Source organism: Tinamus guttatus, unplaced genomic scaffold (assembly GCF_059628265.1).
Source record: "Tinamus guttatus ecotype Peru unplaced genomic scaffold, ASM5962826v1 Tinamus_guttatus_pri_ptg000307l, whole genome shotgun sequence".
Classification (NCBI taxonomy): Eukaryota; Metazoa; Chordata; class Aves; order Tinamiformes; family Tinamidae; genus Tinamus; species Tinamus guttatus.
Window position 1 is genome coordinate 970,524 of NW_028288841.1, and position 19,386 is coordinate 989,909.

The following is a 19,386-nucleotide window of genomic DNA, read 5'->3' on the forward strand; positions in this document are numbered from 1 at the left end:
CTCACCGCTGCAAGCGCCGCCCGGGGACTTTTCCAGCTGCCCTGGCTGCAGGGCGGCCCTTCTGACATAATGAAATTTCCAAGCCCTTTGTCTTCCCAACGCATTATCTGCCACTAGGGACACCCGGCCTGAATTAATCTAATTCCAGCCAGCTCTCTAAGGTCCAGGACATGCTGTCCATGGAAAAACAACACACGCCAGAGAAACAAAAAGTGAGAGACTACCTGGCTGCCTTTTATAGACTTCTCAGAAAAAGTTAGCAGACCTTAGCCAAACCTGAACGTTCACATCTCTCCTTCGCTTATGGAAGGCAAGTTTATTAAACGCCTGGATTCTTTTCAGCCCAATAGCCCAATCTCTGTATTTGCAACCATATTGCTGGAATAACTAGCAGGGCCCAAGCCAATGCCCACTGGAGTAAATAGGGGAAGCAGGTGCCAGAGGCTTTTTTAGATACAGAACAGTAATTCTTTGTGCCTTCTTTCTGCGGGTTGCTGGACTCCTTTTGGGACACCACCCTCAGCCACATGCAAAACAATTCCTGGATAGACATTTCCACCAAGGATCTCAGCATGCTTTCTAAATATTGAGCTTCCCAGTATCTGGGTCATATGGATAAATAAGATTTCTGTTTAGGGAAACCAAGGTGGGGGATGTGCTAAGAGTATTCAAGGCCTTTCCAAGAACGAGCTGGAGAAATAGGAAGAGAAAAGCAGTATCCTCAAACAAGGAAGGACCTGGGAGACCAACGGGAAGCATGTCCAGTGCTTTCTCTTTATGCCTGCCAACTACCCAAGGCACAAGCCTGGTGACTACCCTCTCCTGCCATAATGCTGCTATTGCCTCCTGGCACTGGACATGGGTGCTTTGACACTGACTGCTGGTGGAGATGACCCTTCTTCTGCCATATAGCACACATGAAGGAGCCCTATCGCTCTGTTTGTCCTGGAGAAGACAAAATAGTATCTGTTAAGCTGTGTAGTGCTTCGGTTTGTGTCCTCCTCCCTCTGCTCCTTTCCAGATGGCCACGTTCACCTTGGTTTTCTCTCCCTCTCATCACGGTTATGCCCAAGATGACCAGGAGAAGAGATGCTCGACATGCATTGGTGCAAGCAAGACGAGTGCACAGCCCTCCCGGCAGTTACTTGTCATTCATGCATTTCACTCCCATTTTACATAACGCCTTGGCCGGCGGCGCTCGGCAGCGACGCACGCTCTGCCCTCTGCTCCTGCTGGCTGGAGCCTTCTCGGGTGTTGCTCTAAACCACAGGCTGCTCAGATAGCAGGCCATGGCTCAGCAAAACGCAGGCCAAAGCACACATGCTCCTTGGGGCAGTGATGAAAGCTCTCCAGAGCGGCCTCCTCGGGGGGCCAAGCAGCTCATCCAGCCCTAGCCGTGGACAAGAGCAAGCACTTACACAGGCTTTGAGCCATTCTGACCACAAAACCATCAGAAACGCTTGGGTAGGGACTGCAGCAAGGAATGAAGGATCTGTTCTAGCTGCAGTTGGAGGAAGACCTGCAATGAGTTGGCAGCGCAGACCTGAGTGTGCACTGGTAAGATGCTGACCACCAGCTGATTACAAACCCTATGATATAGGAGCATCTGATAGGAAGAGTCATTAAGTCCCATCCTGTATCTGCACGCAAACACACACCAGATGTAAAGGCCAGGAGATTCTTTACAACATCTGTTTTCCTCACACACATATCTTCAAACAAATCTCCTCCCCAGCAGAAATTAAAAGCCACTACATAAAAGCCACAAAAACACTAAGGTCCCAGAAGCAACAGCAAGAGAAGCCAAGGACTTGCCAAGATCAGGGGTCCCTGCATTAGCTGTGATTTTTTTCCATGGATAACCCATGCCAGTCACAGTCCTTGGTTTGTCCTGGAGTCAGTGGGAGCTTAGAACAACCCATTCTTTAAAAGCAACATCTTTGAATAACAAGAAAACGAAGCATGGCAATTACTGAAGTGAGTGAATAACAAGTTTCATAGGTGCTGTCAGAAGGGGAGAAGGAAAATCCCAGCCTGCTCCAAACTGCTTTCTATGTGCGTTGGCAGGTTCTTGGTGTTTCTCCACGACAGAAAGGGCAGGTTCAAGCCAAGCGCCTGTGTTACAGAACGTCCAGGCTTACATAAGTGCAAGAGGCCCAGGGTAATTATTAACACTAGCTTATTGCCACTGGCTTTGTGCTGGAGTCACCTGGTTGTTTAGATTAAATGTACAGTGGTCATTTAGACAAGGAGAAGGCTTCCAGCACTGCGATCCAGTGGAAACAACCCCCTGGAGAGGACAGGAGACCGATGCAAATATTGCAGGGTCTGAAATTAAATGCTCCTCCAAGGAGCCAGGTTTGACAGCTTCCTAGCACCCCCTGCTCCAAAGGCCAGTTCGCCTTCCATGCGCTTCAGTCCCCTGAGTTCCCTACGAGTTGCCAGTGGAAAAAGCCTGGTGTGACACAGGGGTAGGGGGAGCAGAATCAGCTCCAGGCAGCTTTCCTGGGCGAGTCCCAAGTCAAGCAGACTGGCAGAAAACTCTCATTTCTGTCTCCTTGGCATCCTTTCCAAAGCTAGACGTTATCAGCGCAACCTGACTTTATCTCACATCCCGTCTTTACCTTTCTTTCCTTATCTGATGTCTCACTTAAATGTCCTATCACTCTTTGCCTTCTATAATCTGCCATGTGTTATTGATGTGTGGTCGGTGCCACTGTCTGGGGTAAAGGAGATTTGGGACTTCTTGGTTCTGTTCCCATTTTCTCTCTGCTCTGCTTTGTCATTTCGGACACATCAGTCCACTGGTCTCCACGTAACCATGAAGCCATGGTCACAGAAGCCATGTTTCCATGAAGAAAAATCACATTCCTCTTTTTCTCAGTGCTTAGTCCTTACCTCAGCCAATATACTCTTCCCATATGACAGCTCCTTACTTCCTATAATACTGTTTTTCACTATTAACACTGATGAATAGAGGCTTAAACAGCCAGAAATTACCAATAAAATCTTTGCAAAACACAACAGGAACAAATGCTATAAAGCAGCTCACAATCATCATGCAAAGGATGTAACACTACATATGTGTTCATTCACACTTCCAAAACCCAGTTATAGATATCTTAAGTCAATGAGACTCAAGCACGTTCATAATGATGCCACACTGGGTTTTGCCACACGGACTTGCTGAACCAGGGACATAATAAAGGACTCACAAATTCAGTTGTGGCATCAAAGCATCAAAAATTCTTTTGTCTTCAAGTGCTTAATCAGGCTTAAGGTAAGGCCACATTCGTACCATGAGTCAGCAAGACCTATAGCAAGGCCCAGGCAGGCAAGTTATTTTACAAAAACAAATACCAAAAATTTCATTTGAAAGTTTCTGTGTTTTTTGTGACAAATCTCTGAAAAAATGTCAGTTTTCACACAGAACTAATTCTCCTTTCACAACAAATACATCCCTAATAAAATATAGTCTTTTGACCAAAATACTGCAATGTTTATATAAACTTAAATTTCCTTGAAAATAAGTACTACTTAGCCAAAAAATACTCCACATGAATCACGCTCAGAAAGTGTACTTAAAACAGAAAAAAAAAGAGAAAAAAAAAAAAAGAGAGAGAGAGAAAGAAATGAGTGTTTCATGGAAAACATTCCAGGCTAAAACTTAGCTTAGATCTTAGATTTCTCTGCTGATGTGCTCCAGCAACAAACATTTTGGGTTGTTCCACCTCAACTCTAAGCATTGCCTCTTGCAGAGAAATAGTAACTTCTGCCCTACGTTTTTGTAGGGTGAATTTCACAACATTACAGCAATATCAGAACTCCAAATGAGATGGGGAGGAGAGTGAGACACTGGTTAAAATAAAGCAACTGGTTTAACGCAAAATGTCGATAGGGTGAGAACAGAAGGGAATTGGAGATCCTCTTGGTGCAGGTTTGCTAAGGGAAGCATGTGCACACCTAGCAGTTTAGCACTCTTAACTGTCCTTGGGTTTCTGATCTTCATGCTACATCTCATGAGGTAACAAGAACATGGAGTGAACAGAGCTTTCTCTGACATCTTCAACCTTCTTGACAGACTCATAGAGACTTCTTTAGAAAAAATAATCAAGGATTTAGAGCTAGTGGGTTTTTTTTGGTGGCTATGCGTCAGGGAACGACTTTTTGAATGCCTACATGCCCATTAGACTCATTCTTGCTGGGAGAAGATCTGGACCCTCTGCACCATTTCTTCAGTGGAGCTTCAGGAGGGATTTTAATGCCACTAACACTGCTGGATTCTTCTTCCAGTGGAGGCCAAGCAACCAAGTGCACAATGCCAGACTTGGCCCAGTTTGTGGATCCCAAGAGCATCATGTTCATGCTTGCATTCTTAGGGATGGGTGTTTGCAGGATATGATGCCTTCTCCCCCAGCCTGAAGCATCCTTCATACCACAGATCCCACGTGTCACTCTTTCAAACACAGGATTTACAGAAGAGCCACATGAAGCACCTTGGCACCGAGAACTCTGCCATACCGAGGCTTTATTTCACCATCTAATCCTCTGACTGCTATTGTTATCGCTTCCTTCTTCCATCCAGGGATTGCATAAATAAAATATTAAGCCCAATGATGTCCATGGTTTATGAGAAGAGGAACTGAGGCGCTAAGTGAACGAGTTCTCTGCCCTGGGTCACAACACGAGTCACAATCACAGCCCCAGCTTCTCAAAGCTTCCTTCCTCGCACTAACCACCAAAGCTTGAATCTCCTCAAAATCTCTTTGCACTGATTTGTTAACCACCGTTTTACTGTGGCTGCAGACCTGTTCCACAGCAGGCAGAAACCACAGAAGGCATTTGAGTCCCACAGCAGCTGCTGGGCACGGCCTGAGGACTCCCCCGAGGGGCAGCTGGACCATCGCACCTTCAGCACATCGCCACTTTGAGCCCCCTTCATGGGGACCATAGCAACTCTTCCTTAATGCAGGATCTCTCAAATGGAAAAGGTCTTTGGAGTCACCATTAGAACTGTTCCATCGTCTCCCTGTCACACAGCACCTGAAAGCTATGTCTAGGTGAATCAAAATTTCAAGCACTAATGTCTTGCTTAAAGAACTGGCTACAAAGGAAATTAATGAATAATAATTTCAAAAAGGGATTTAAAATTTCCATTTTCATTTTATTGTCAAAGTAAATATATTTTTATGAAGAACAAAAGAAAATATACAGAATTGTAACTTATGTACACTGGTTTTATAGGTATTTTTGTTTCCAATTTACACAAATTTTGATACGTTATTAAAAGATATTTTATATAGATATGCATCTATGTACAGTTTTATTTACATACATTCATAGGATGTGATATAAACCAGTCAATAGATGATAGTTCATTTATATTAATTTCTAGAGGACAAAAGGAATGCATTTGCTTTAGCTAGACCTACTGCTCTTACATACAACACGGTCTCCTGCACTACCTAGAGCTAGAATTGCAGTGTTCTATTTCCCATTTTGTCAACAAAAAGACACACAGATGTCATCTGCGAATGGAAAGGAAATGCAACATCCATTATAAAATCGTTTCTAATTACTGAACCCTAATTTTTTTTTCTAAAGCTTACAATCGCCAGAGTTCAAGAGGAGAAACAAAACAAGAAAAAACACAAACATTATCACTTGCCTGCTACCATCCGATTATTTGTTTAAATTCCCTTCTTAGCCAGCTACGGTGTCAATTTGTTTCTTTTGGCTACTGTTCTCACCCCTTCGCCCACCCCAGCTGCGTGGAGCTCTGACATGGCTGTTGGTAGGAAAAGAGAAACACGTAGCGCTTATGATCACCCTTTGACAGAAGATCTCCCAGTGCTGTCACACCAAGTTACGATATCTACCAACCTCCCCTGGGATCTGATATGTCTGGGGAGACCCTGGCAGATGGATGGGGACGCAGAGCCTGGTCTGGATCTCTGTCCCCGTCAGCGAGGCGCAAGCACCTTCGGCTCACATGGGCTGTAGGCACCCAGGGTGCCCACTGCTCGCTGAAGACCACCAAGGACCTCCAGGACGGAGCAGAAGAGGAGTTGAGTGGAGGCAGGAGTTGGGCCTCACGGTTCTGACAAAGGGCCTCTTGCGGCTTGTAGCGCTGGACAACAACCCTTCTGCTAAAGCAAGTGGACACCTCAAGCCAGCATCAAAGGAAAGCAGAGTTTCCTTCAACACATGGGCCTCTCTATACCCTCACCAGCAGCGTAGGACATGAAAAGTGTGCACAAAGCATCCACGGAGCCTCCCCAAAAGGCCTCCACTCCAGGCCAGTTAGCGCAGCCCAAGCTTCTGTGTTTGCTTGGAATGTGCCTTTGCTTAAAAATATATATATATATGTATGTATGCATATGCACATACACACATATATATGTATAGCCCTCACCAAGGAAGAGGTGAGTGTGAGCCAGAGAAACCCAAGGGCTGAGAGATGCACTCCAGTGCTCTCCATTCCTTGCCTCCCCCTGACTCCCACTGTTCCTCCTCCTGTTGCCGGCCCCTACAAATCCTTGGCTCGGGCAACCCAAAAACAAAGGGGTTGTTTTCATTTCAAAAGGAATTTGCTGTTTCCAAACTGGACAAATAGAGCAGCTTAATAAAAACTCACAATGAATGGCCTGTACATGAGCAAAGCCCTCAGGAATGCCAGGGCTATAATTAACTAGCAGCAAGCAACTCTTACATTTTCCTGTGCAGCAGAAAACAGCTAAAAATAAAACACTGTAATTTCCAAAAGAAGCAGCAGCAAAGGAGGAAAAGATAGAAGGAAAAGAAATTAACATATTAAAAAAAAAAAAGACAAATGGGAAGAAACACCCCCCTCCCCTGACCCAAGAGAACTTCATTCTCAAATCATGTTAGAAGGACATGGGACACAGACGTGGTGGTATCAAGTAACAGCATTGACTGTTCTGTGAAGACAAATAAATTATCACTAGAAATATAGTGAGAAAAGTGCTGTCATCATGTTCTAGGACGGCTGGGCGGGAAGGGGAAAGCGGGACCAATCAGTTCACAGAGCGGACGGAGCGGTTGCTTCGTGGGAACCGATGCACCTTGACGTGTTTGGACAAGTGGTCGCTTCGAGCAAACTTCTTCTCACAGACAGGACACTGATACGGTTTCACGCCCGAGTGGGAGCGTCTGTGCCTGGACAGCTCATCTGACCTGGAGAACCTGCAGGAAAAGAGAAGCACTTTCAAATAACTGGTGTTTTCCATAGCTAATTCTCTCACAGTCACATAACATCCCCTCAGGCCACTGGGAGACTTTGCTTGTAGCAAGGCCCAAACTCAAATGGAAGAGCAGAGGACACACAGCAGAGATCATCTGGTCCCAATCAGCAGACATCAGCAGCGATGGAAACGCACAACTAACAACCCCATCTCATGTAAATTCCGCACCAAGAGCGATGCATAGAGGCAACATTTGTGCCTCTTGTTCCAGCCCCCAATAATATGGATACAGCTAGAGTTGTATCCCCAGCAACAATGCTGGGGATCCTAAGCCTGTCCTGCAATCTCTTTCCTGCAAATCCAGCATAGATCTTGTCAAACAGAGATAACAATATCCCGCAGGTGAGGTCTGCTCCAAGCTCACACTGACACAAGTACAACAGCATATCCAGTAATTGCAGCTAATTTGAGATGGACCCCAGATAAGAGTCAGATATATTTACTCAGAAGCTATTTGCCTTATCAGATCCAACTCAAAACTGGCCTTTGCATGTTCTCTTGCTGGCTAAATAGAGTGATTAACATCTCAGTGTCAGAGACGCTAAATGTTATAACAGCTGAAATCCAGGCAGGCCCCTGTGGCCATTAAAACAGTTACTTCATGGGCAAATTAAAATCAAGACTGAGTCTTTAATTAACCAAATTGTCTCCCAGGAGTCTTCCCACCTTCAGTCTTCACAGAAACATCCCCAAAATAGCCATCACGAATCCCACAAGCTTTACTGAACACAAATAAACTCACTAATCCATTGGTCTTAGCAGCAGAGCTGGCTCTTTTTCTAGCTTGGACTTGACTGGAAGTCACAGGGTTAACGATGCCCTGCTAAGAAGGCCCTGTCCGAATGGTGCAAAAAATGTGCTGCTTGACTAAGGAGAGTTAAGTGTTTTCTTGCCAGAACAGTAACAACGAGCAGCACAGAAAGAGAGCTTGCAAGAAATGGTATCAGCTGTATATTTACCATAAATAAATGAAGTCATGGGCACTAGCTGAATAAATGGAGGAAAGAACACATAGAAAAATGTGCCCTTCTGGAGCAAAATATCACATCATCAACAGGGTGAATATGCTGTTTTTATGAAAGGGGAAAAACAGGACCACTTGGCTCCCATGAATAAGTCCTTTATGCCAGAAAAATAAAGTTTCCATATAAAGGTTTTAATTAGCATTGATCTTCCACCACCAGTTGAGGAACAGGATGGAGTCACTGGGAAAGCTGAGAATGGCTTTTTTGGTTCCCATAGGTCTTCAGAGTCGCGCCTGCTACACAGAGAGATCTGCTGCCAGTGCAAAGAGGCAAAACTTTGGGGAAGGTACGTATGGATCCAGCTTTCCCAGGAATATGTCTGGAGAAGATTCCTTTGCCCATTTTTCCTTGCTTTTCTACCTGGTCCTTGCTTTGGTTTCAACGTGGTAAAGAGAGCCAAATGGGCAGCATTGTGAGCAGCTCTCTATAAAGAGGTTGGGTTGTTGCCTGTGCTGACCAGCTCACCAGGATTTCCACATCCGAAGTGAACAAGAGTAGATCTGCTGCTAGGGGGGGCAGACACTTCCACAGGAAGAAGAGCTGGAGTGAGGAAAAAGCTCCTTTGCAAAAAGCCATTCCTATATTACATACAGACTTGTCTCTCAGAGAAAGACTAAAACCAGGTGTGGCCAGGTTGCCTTGTCCCATGTCCTTGGTTGTTAAGGTCCCCATCTGCAAAAAAAGTGCAGTAGCGCAGGGCTAACCTGGCACAAGAGCGCTGCAAATGCATTTTGATGGGAATCGCAGGGATGGTGGGAGAGAGAGCAGCACATATCAGGAATGAGCAGCTCTGCTCATCCCTGGGAGCTCGGATGAGTTCATCCGATAAAAATACACTCTGCCTCATAACCATGTCCTTAGCAGAAGAGGCAGGAATGTTGCAATACTGTTCCCCAGCAGTCACGGAAAGATCAACTTACGGAGCCCACAGAAATAAACCTCGAGCTGTCACTGTGTTTACAAAAAAACAACGCAAAGGTTAGGACAAGGAAGCCGGGGAGGATCTGGTGGCCTGGCTCTGCAGGGGGTGGCTAAATGATATTTGCGGCACGTTCTGGCACTGAAACCAACCCGAGAACATAATATCCTGCTGACTGCCAAATTCAAATGAAAATGAGGTACCCCCAATGAACATCCAACCAGCCAAACGCACTCCCATTTCCAGAAGGATGGAGGAATTGGGAAGCCCTAGAGCAAGAGGAAGAGTCTACTTCACCTCTCTGTCTGGTGGGACCTCATATGTATGTCCCTTGGAGACAAACACCCCAATGTACCAGGTTCTCAGCTATATGAGGACAGAGCTGTGTGGCTCAAAGGAGGAGAAAGTTGGTCACCTCAACCTCCTCCAACACAGCTGCCTCCCCTGCCGGGGCTGATGACAAGTGAGGTGGTAGCCCTCCATCCGTCCTGCCCTTCCACAAGGCAAGGATATAGCAAACCCGCCCGACCCTGCAGCACCAGCAAAAGGGCTCCCCAAGATCCCAGCACCATGTGCCTCACCACACACCTCAGCTCGCACCATCACCACAGCGCTTCACCGGTCCCACACCCTGCTGGCTGCAAGCGTGATAAGGCTTAAATCCTCCCTATCAAAGCAGGCAGAGCTCCTATCGGCCTGCGATGAACAACCTCTGCAGGTGGTTAAAGGGGAGATAGCGCCGGCCCCATTCACTCTTGCCCAGCAGAGAAGGGGCCATTCTGCCCAAGCGCTGTGAGGCCAAAACCCATCGTTGCCCACAGAGCACCTCACAGTGACCATTTAAACGCCATGGCCTAACCCGGTGCTGATATCAACTTCCCTGGCACACAGCCCGCGGGTGCCACATGCGAGGGGCCCAGGGCCCAGCCTGGCTTTGGTCCTGGCTGCCTCTGGGGCCGTCACGTGCCAGCATCATAACCCGCTGGCCACGGATCAGCACGCCGACCGGGACAGCGGGACTCTGCCCGTGACAGGCCGCTGGCCGCTCCTGAGCTCCTCACAGGCACTCAACCGAGCACAGCTCCTACATTGGGACGAGGAGAGACGCTTGCGCCGCTGCCCGTGGCCTGCTGCTCCCAAAGGCCTCCCTAGCGCACACTTGTACGCTTAAAGGACGGACCGTGACGTAGCTATTACTCCCCAACCAGAGAGCCTGCAACGCGTTAATCCCCACAACTCCGCTGCTTTCTCCTAGGCAACATTTTGTTTCTTAAATTACCATATTCCAAGAGCTCAAGTCTTAAGTGTTTTTGGTGAAAAATAGATACACAAACAAGCGCAAGAATGCAGGGGGGGAGGGGAGGTGGGAGCAGAGCCCAGCAGTGCTCTTGCACTTAAATTCATTTGAGATAGTATAAAACTGGGAGCAAATAGAAATTCCAGACGTATTTGACTTAGTCATGTGAGGTGGCAGCTCCCTCCAAGCACCCGGAGAAGGTAAACATGCTTTACTGACGACAGAGCACTGAGGAGCTCCGTGCTCAGCTGGAGGGGGCCTGGCCCCTTGCTGTGGCTGTGCAAAGCCCTGGGAACACGTGAGGACCTCGGTGGGTGCACCAGTGAGCCAAGCTCCTGCAATGATTCCTTCTCCCTCCACAGTGTCTGGAGGCGTTGGGGATAGAGGTACCAGTTTGGGCTATACAAATACAGCAAGAGAAGAAAAACAAGCCAAAATAACACTTCTTGCAGCTGCTTGCAGGCAAGGGTTATGTTCTTAGTGGCCAAGTTGGTTACTCTCTCATCCTGTTTGAGTTTCTCATCTTCAGAGCAGCGGCTGGCCAGGAGCAAAAGCCCAGGGCGCCCCGAACTTCTGGCTCTGCATGTGTCTAACCCTGCCGCGCACCCGTCCCGCTTCCTCCATGCTCTTCCTCCTAGTGCCAGGAGAAGGCAGGCAACCCCGGCCTACAAGCTCCATCCCTTACATCTTCATCTCCTTTCCTAAACCTTCCCCTTGGTTTTGCAGCCTGGAAAACACTGTCTCAGAAAGAAGGCAGAGCTGTACACCATCAACCAGCGGCAACACTTCAGACTCCTCATCTCAAACTACAGAAGTTACTGGGACCTTTAGCATAAGCCTCGGGGTGCAGCAGACAACCCTCATGTGCCATGCACATTTTTCACAAATACAAGGGCTTTGCTTGCATCCCAGCTCAGGGAAAGCCGACATGGCCCAGGCACAGTGGCAGGCAGAAGGCAAAGTTGTGTTTGCTGCCTGTGCCTATGCCAAGAGCCAAGGGAAAAGGACTGCATGCTTCAGCTATAGGGCAGGGACAAAACAGCCTGTGCCTTATGGGCCCAGTCAGCTAAATAACCTGGCTTTAATTGTCAGTCATCCTGAGCAAGGTTCATAAAAACACCTCCCGTAGCAAAATAATGGAAAGACCATCATAACCGGCTTGTAGAAGCCACCATAAACCAAAATGGGCAATAAATAAACAAATGGAGAAAATCAGCATTGATCCACTCTGTCCCTTCGATGAGGCCCAAACTCTGCTTTGGGAGTGGAGGCGTCAGCCCCATTCTGACCTTTTCCCTCAAACCAATTCAGGCATCTCTAATTGCCGCATGTCTCACATACTTGCATTTTCACTCAACCCTCTCCTGTTACTTTTTACCTCGTCCGTTCCCCATGATCACCACCCATTTCCTCATTAGACATTGCTCGCAGAAGCCTTGCAGGGTATTCTTTGAAAGAAGTCTAGTTTAATACAAGGGAGTACAGATTGTTTTGCTTTCCTCATAATTTGTGGTGCTCTTTGTTAACACTTGCCAGCAGGCAGGCTATTAGAACGGCTAATTGCAATGAGAGAGGCAGGATTCCAAAGTTTCCCACCAAAAAAAAAAAAAAAATCAACTTTCTGTTTTAAAAACTTTTACTTTTTAAATTTGTATTAAAAAAAAAAGAAGAAAGACTTTTTATGATGCATTCTGCTTTCTGCTCAAACCTGCAAACTTCCATTCGAGCAATGTTTCTGAGGATTAATTGCACCTCATCCTTATGGTTACGTCGTTATATCTGACAGCACTTTTGAGAGGGACCCATGTACCTTTCTGAACCACCGCAGAGGACAGAGCCTGCAGCACCCTGGAACGTCACCAACAACATTTCCAGAAGCAGTGGGATGGAGTATGTTCTCTATGAAACTACCTGAAATCCTGGATGTCTTAGTCCCATGCATTGCTGATCATACGCAGCCCCGTGCAGCTAGACCTGTGCACAACCACGATGTGCTGAGATTTGGCCCTCAACCAACACATTCATCTACAGGCCTCAGCTGGTACCAGCCCAGCATCTGCTGCAGCTGGTGTGTTGCAACGAGACCGTGTGACTGCAAGGCACTGCCTGCAGTGACAAGCTTAATCTGACCATCTTGAGATACTAAAGGATTTTTTTTTAAGACACTCGTACAATTGCTGCCAACAGGTGATGCTCTGTTATTCAGTTGATCAAAGCCCCTGTATCATCTAACAGGAAGAAAAAGGTCTTAGCTCTCAAACTAATTGAGCAAATTTGAGGCCCCAGAAATCCTTTTTCACCCAAACCTGTTGGCTCGAGTGAGCAGGGAGTGACGAGGGTTGAGCACTGTTGCGCCCCAATACTAACCTCCATCCGCAACCTGGCCATGTACATGCAAAAGGCTTTTCTCCTGTATGCCTCCTCAGGTGGGCTTTCAAGTGGCTGCTTTTCGTGTACATCTTGGTACAGCCAGGGAAAGAACATTTGTGCATTTTAATGAGTTCTGCTGCAGGGTTCTTTTGAAATTTCTGACCCATGATGAGTCCCGTCTGACCCTGGATCATGCCTCCTGGCCCAATTGGCTTGGCGGCGATGGGGACGGGAGCAATGCGGACAAATTTAGAGGACAAGTTCAAATTGGATGACTGAACTATTTGGGGCACAAGGGCAAACGTCTGTCCTTGGATGTTGACCAGGAGCTGTGCAATTTTAATATTCTCTTGCGCTGGTCCTTGAGAACTGGGGCTCGTGTTGGACTCCTGCTTGATCTGTACAGGCTGGATTTGGAGCATAACTGGAATACCATTCTCCAGAGACATTCCTCCATTTGAAGCCTGGCTACCTTCCGTTGAGCCGCTCAATTGTTCATTTTTACTCTCTTTTAAACTAGCGTTGGGTACCATATGGTCTTTTTGTTGTATAGAAGCAACAGAACCTTGGCTGCAAGCTCTCAAGTCCTTGGGCTCACTTTTAGGTCTTTCTCTGAGCTCCAGCTCCATGTTTTCCTCCAGAAATTCCTCAATTTCCTCAAGTGTTGGCTGAAATGGTCCAGAGTCTTCCATATCCACTGCAAATTCAGGCAACCTAAAATATTCCTCTTTCACTATTGGCTGAAGTCTCCTTTTGTCCCACCAAGATGCAGCAGTGTTCCCCAAAGATGCCTGGGACAATAAGTAGTCTAAGATGCTGTCCTGGCTTTCGGCACTAGATGTGCTCCCATAGCTGGAGCTGAGAACCTGGGAATCAGGGCTGGAACAAGAACAGAAGCTGGAAGAGTCACTGTCATCTTCTGAGAGGGGTGAGGGCAGCATTTGGTAGGACCTCACCCCTGCTGTCATGTCCCCAAAGTATCCAAGAGAAGATCTTGTGGTTGAAAAAGATTCATCAGTAGGTAGCAAGTGATCCACCATTCCTGTACGATCTCCTAGGAGTATCTCAACAGCATATACCACACGGCGAAAATACAAGCAAGAGCCTGAAGAGAGGAAACAAAACAGCAACAGTCAGAAGTCAGGTTTAATCATTTATCTTCGCAAGCTGAACTTTACAAAGCTCACAGGAACGTCCTAAGCATCCAGGCTCTCGGAGTACACATGCTGCTGCATGCTTTGATATGCCTGTACCACCCCCTAAGGACTGCGAGTGCCTAAGCATTTTCCAGGATTGCACCACGTATTTGCAAAAGAATTCTTTCAGAAATCATTTCACAACTGTGTGTGCTCTAGATTTACAGCTCCCTTCCAGAGCATTACTGGCAAGGGAAAATAAATTATGGGCTTTCACCTAACAGTGAAACCTAGAGCCAAAGAAGGGAATGGGGAAGGGAAAAAAAAAAAAGTGTTGAAATTTTTACCACCTAAAAAAACAAATAAAAATGAAGTTTATTGCTTGTGGCCATAAAATGCAAATCCCTTCCTTATCTTGTAGCTTTCCACTGACTTTATTTTTAACTTCCTCAGTTCCACAAATATAGGCTAATCAGCATAATGCACGGATCAATCTGTCAGGAGCCAAAAATATTTGCTGTGCTTCAGCATTTACTAGGCGGATTTTCCCCTCCAGATGTAATGAATCAGTGTGCCAACGTCATCGGCACCTGCACTGCCCTTAATCAGGCTGGCACGGTGCTGAGCTAATTACCACGTCCCGACGAGGCAGCGGGGTGCTGGGTTCACCTCCTCGCTGCGTGCGCCCGTCTCGTCGGGCGCGGGGACGATCCGAACCGGGACGCCCCGCGTCGGAGCGGCCCTGATCCCACAAACGCGTGCCCCTGTGAGCAATAGTCCCAGGGCAGCCACAGCAGAACGGCAAAATCTGCAGCCGCAGAAGTGCAAAATGCACCCGCTACAGCGCGGTTTGCCCTGAAAGACGTGCAAGTCCCGCGCTTCCTCAGCTCAGCAAATTTCCTAGAAAGGTTTCTGCAGCAGGGAAGGCAGGAGGGGTGGCTGCCCATTTGTTTTCTTTCCTTTCCTTCCTCCCCCAGAGGCAAAAAAAAAAAAAAAAAGAAAAAAAGAAATGCTCACGGGCTGGAGAACACGTCCCTTAGAGAGCGAACGCAGAGACCTCCGGCCGGAGCGAACACTGGCGCTCAGTCATTCGCTCAAGGTGACTGATTGAGAACAGAGCTGTATATGTGCATAATAAAACAACCCTTTCTGTGGAAGGTATGCGGGCTGCAGAGATAGAAGTCATTTGATCGGCCTGTGAGGCTGCGTGTGTGTGTGAGTGTGCGCGAGTGTGAATTGGGCGGCATGTGACCGGCGCGAAGGAAATGCCAGTCAAGCCTGTTACACGCTGTCATTTTCCACAGGCTCCGCCGCCGCGCTCGGACGTTTTGCCATGAATAGTCAATAGCGCCCAGTTTTGCGGAGGGAAGGGGATGGTTATTAGGACTGTTCCAAAGCATCCTTGCTGCCCGGTCTCCAAAGTTTGCCCCTATTTCTGCCTTCTCTGGAGAAAAAAAAGGGAAAAAAAAAGCCACCTCCGTGCTCGGCGCTGCAGCTCACATGGAGCGAGATGTTTTACACGGCACCCTTAAACGGCTCCATCCCCTTGGCAGCATCTATTAATATTTCATAGGAAATAGAGGCAAAAAAATATTTCTTAGAGCTTCCTGCTTTACGGGCACAGAGGAAGTAGGGGCAGGTTGGAAGGAGACTTAAAAGTAAAATGTCACATTTTCCTGCTTTGCCCGCCCTGTCAGTCAGCTGAACCGATAATGAAATACTCACATGTGCTGAATACGAGGAAGTTCAAGCAAAGGTTAGTGGCTCCGTTCTGTGCCCTTAGCCTATAATCATTTCTTATAGTAAAAGTGAAGAGCCAAAGTACTTGCGAGACACGTGCTACCTATTTTTTTTTTTTTTTTTTTAAATCTCGGTGTAGATGGAAAGTTACTCCAGCAGAGGTCATAGAGCTGAACTATTCCCGGTTTCGAAGCGTTAATCAGAACATGCTTGGGAGAATTTTTCATTGGCCTCCAATAAGGATTCACCCCAGCATCTTTTTCTTGCTTGCCCCAAAGTCTGGTGACCGCAGGGCACACAGGAGCCCTCCTGCATCTCCAGTGATCCCGAATCTGCGCTATTCCCACCTGAACTTGCATCCAGGTGCTGCGACTGCGACATCTGGAATGCAACACTTTTTTTTCCCTATAAAGTCCTGTCTGCTTGTTTGTGTTGATGGTAAAAATGAGTGTGCGTGGAGAAGGGTGAACCAAAAACAGTGTTTTTTTTTTAATCTTAAGTTTTTGAAATATCCAGGAAAAGTCATTTATTCAGGAAGCTATATATCAAAATATCCATGGATTTTAGTGGGAAAGGGACTAAACCTTAATTTGAGTAAAGGCTAAAGGGGAAAAAAAAAAGAGAAGAAAAAAAAAAGAAAGAAAAAGAAAGAAAGAAAGAAAAACTATCAAGTGCTACACAACATCTCTCAGCGGAAAACAACCAGCGCTCTTATTTCCCCGTCTCTTTTGACAAGAATCAATGTCACTTGCTGTAACTGGAGTCATTTTAGGAAGGCAGGGGACTGTCAGAGGCAAATAGATCCAGGCACATTACAGCCAGATCTGCTTTCTGTGCACTCTCAAAACTTGCACAGCAGCCAGGAAGATCATGGGGAATGCAAGGAATGCAGGATCGAGCCCAAGCTATATTTTATCCTAAAGGCCAGACTAACAACTAAAAGGCTTTCATCCGTACTTTGCCTGAAGACACAGCCAAAACCCAGAAGCTTCAAAAACAAAAATGGGCCAGGGATACGCAAGCTATTAAAACCAACGATGCCATTTACAGAAAGCATTCCACCCCTCGGAGCCCTGAAAACACGTTATGAAAGTGACAGCCTAGACACGGAGGGCAGTTCCTGGGGCACTGAAAAACGGGCACTAACAGAGCGAAATTCAGCAGCGCTTTAACAACACGGCGGCCTCCAACTTTAAAGAGCTCCCTGGGTTGCTCCGAAATCCCTTCTGCCAGAAACATGTTGTTCTGCTTAAAAACTGCCCGTCTAATCACGAGTTTAAAAGGAGCAAGGGAAAGCGAGGAAAGGCATATTCTGCCTCAGCGTAACAAATCCAGAGCTTGCTGGACAACACGGGGGTGTTTCCCAGCCTGTCATTTCAGGTGGTTGCTTTGAAACCCCAAGTCCAGCTCAAGCGCTTACCCCAGCGACATATGTTCGCATTTGGTGCGTGGATGCGCTGCTCCGCGGTTCCCACACATATTTGCTACAGCTCCTTCCACCTTAGGACTAATCTCTTTAGTATTTTTTTTCCCCTCCCTGTTTCCTTGAAGATTTTTTTAATCCGTTCGGACTAGCGGCTGTGTCCCATCCATTTCACGGGCAGTGCCGTAGAGCAGCCCGTCAACCGCTCCGTGGGACAAAAACAGCCTTTCTAAGAAATTTACGTGGAAATGCATTAAAAACAACAACAAAACTTGAAAAGAAAAAAGAAAAAGCGGAAACCCCTTTGCCCCCACAGACCTGCCAGCGTTTTGGGGGCGCAGGGACCGTGCCCCACGCGTGGAGGGGGGCGCCCCCCAGCAGCCTTTTGCCAGTGCCCCCCGCTCTGCAAAGCTGCGGAGACCTTTCCAAAGCCCTGTTTTGTGCAAGCTCTCCCCCACACACGCTCTTTGGCTCCTTAAAGAGGAGACACTTTATTTACAGCAGCCGCAGGCCGATAGCAGGGCCCCCCTACCCAGCCCCATTAAGCGGCAGCTGCCCCGGCGCTTCCCGGCATTTCCAGGCCTTTTTCCCGTGGGTGAAAGAACCCCCAAAGCGGCCGGGGGCAGCGACACCCCCCGGGCACGATGTCCCCGCGGCTGCGGAGCTGCCGGCTCTGTGTTTTTGCCCCCCGTTTCCCCCTTTTCCTTCTGCTCCTCCATCCCAACATCCCGACCCGGGCGGCTTCAGCCCCTCCGCGCCGGGATGACCGCGAGTAACCCCGGCGCGGCCATCCCCATGTCCCCTCCCCGCGGGCCTCCCCAGGCTGCGGGGACCCCCCCGCCCTTGCTACGAGGACGGGGCCGCACAGACACCCCCGGTCCCCCCCCGCCTCGCAAACCGCAGGACCCCCCCGCGCTGCGGCCTCACCTGAGCTCCTCCGTGCGGGGCGGGGAGGACGCGGCCAAAAGCAGCCGAAACCCGCAGGAAAGCGGTAAAAACCAAACGCGGGCGCCGCCGAGGAGCGCGGGACGGCGGCCGCTGCCGTAGTACTATATCCCCCTCACATGACGGGCGCCCGGCGGCGCCGGGGGAGGCCCGGGAGAGGCTCGGCCGCTGCCGCCGCCCCCATTGGCCCCGCGGCGCCGGGGGCCGGGCCGCCGCCGGCCTCAATGGAGCCGCGCTCCGCCCGCCCGGGACCCGGCGGGGACCCGGGTTCGGGGCTGCCCCCGCGCACGGGGCCGGGGGCGTCCGAGACACTGCGAGGGGGCCCGAGACACTGCGGGGGTCCGAGCTCTTGGGGAGGATCCGAGCTCTTGTGGGTGTCCAAGCACCTGGAGCTTGGCAAGTTTCTGGAGGTGTGCAAGCTCCTGGGGGTATCCAAGCCCCTGGAGATACCCAGGCCCCTGGAGGTGTGCAAGCTCCTGGAGCTGTGCAAGTTTCTGGAGGGTAAGCAAGCTCCTGTGCAAGCTCCTGGGGGTATCCAAGCCCCTGGAGATACCCAGGCCCCTGGAAATGTGCAAGCCCTGGAGTTGTCCAAGCCCTGAAGGTGTGCAAGCCCCTGGAGATATCCAAGCCTCTGGAGTTGCCTAAGCCCTGGAGGTGTCCAAGCTCCTGGAGCTGTGCAAGTTTCTGGAGGTGTGCAAGCTCCTGGGGGTATCCAAGCCCCTGGAGATACCCAGGCCCCTGGAGGTGTGCAAGCCCTGGAGTTGTCCAAGCCCTGAAGGTGTGCAAGCTCCCAGAGGTGTGCATATCCCTGGGAGTATCCAAGCCTCTCGAGATATCCAGGCCCCTGGAGTTGCCTAAGCCCTGGAGGTGTCCAAGCTCCTGGAAGTGTCCAAGTCCAGGGGAGTATCCAAGCCCTGGAGGTGTGCAAGTCCCCAGAGATGTCCAAGCACCCTCCGAGGTGTGCAGGCTCCAGGAGGTGTGCTGGAAATGTCCACGTTCCTGGAGTTGTGCAGGCTCCTAGAATCATAGAATCATTATGGTTGGAAAAGACCTTCAAGATCAACAAACCCCACTGTGAACCCACCACCACCATGCCTGTTAAACGATGTCCCCAAGTGCCTCATCTACACCTTTCTTGAACAGTCCAAGGAACAGTGACTCCACCACTTCCCTAGGCAGCCTCTTCCAATGCTTCATCACTCTTTTCATGTAGAAATTCTTCCTAATATCTAACCTGAACCTCCCCTGGTGCAACTGGAGGCCATT

General features: G+C 48.7%; 2 protein-coding genes across 2 annotated transcripts in view; one reads left to right on the forward strand and one right to left on the reverse strand.

Moving 5' to 3' along the window:
- Positions 1-19,386, forward strand: part of LOC104577994 (netrin-4) — a 166,708-nt gene that overhangs the window by 14,813 nt on the left and 132,509 nt on the right. The gene's annotated exons all lie outside the window — the stretch shown is intronic.
- On the reverse strand, positions 6,385-18,128 carry KLF15 (KLF transcription factor 15). Its single transcript, XM_088528187.1, has 3 exons — positions 18,103-18,128; positions 12,874-13,981; positions 6,385-7,206 (listed from the first exon to the last, which is right to left on the reverse strand). The coding sequence occupies exons 2-3, from the start codon at positions 13,914-13,916 to the stop codon at positions 7,038-7,040; spliced, it is 1,212 nt and encodes a 403-aa protein (XP_088384313.1). The 5' UTR covers positions 13,917-13,981; positions 18,103-18,128; the 3' UTR covers positions 6,385-7,037.

Excerpts from the sequence above, each read along its gene's own strand:
- KLF15 (XM_088528187.1), bottom strand. The coding sequence starts at position 13,916 with ATGGTGGATCACTTGCTACCTACTGATGAATCTTTTTCAACCACAAGA. Across the intron at positions 7,207-12,873 it reads TGGCCAGGTTGCGGATGGAG|GTTCTCCAGGTCAGATGAGC; the intron begins GTTAGTATTGGG and ends CTTTTCCTGCAG.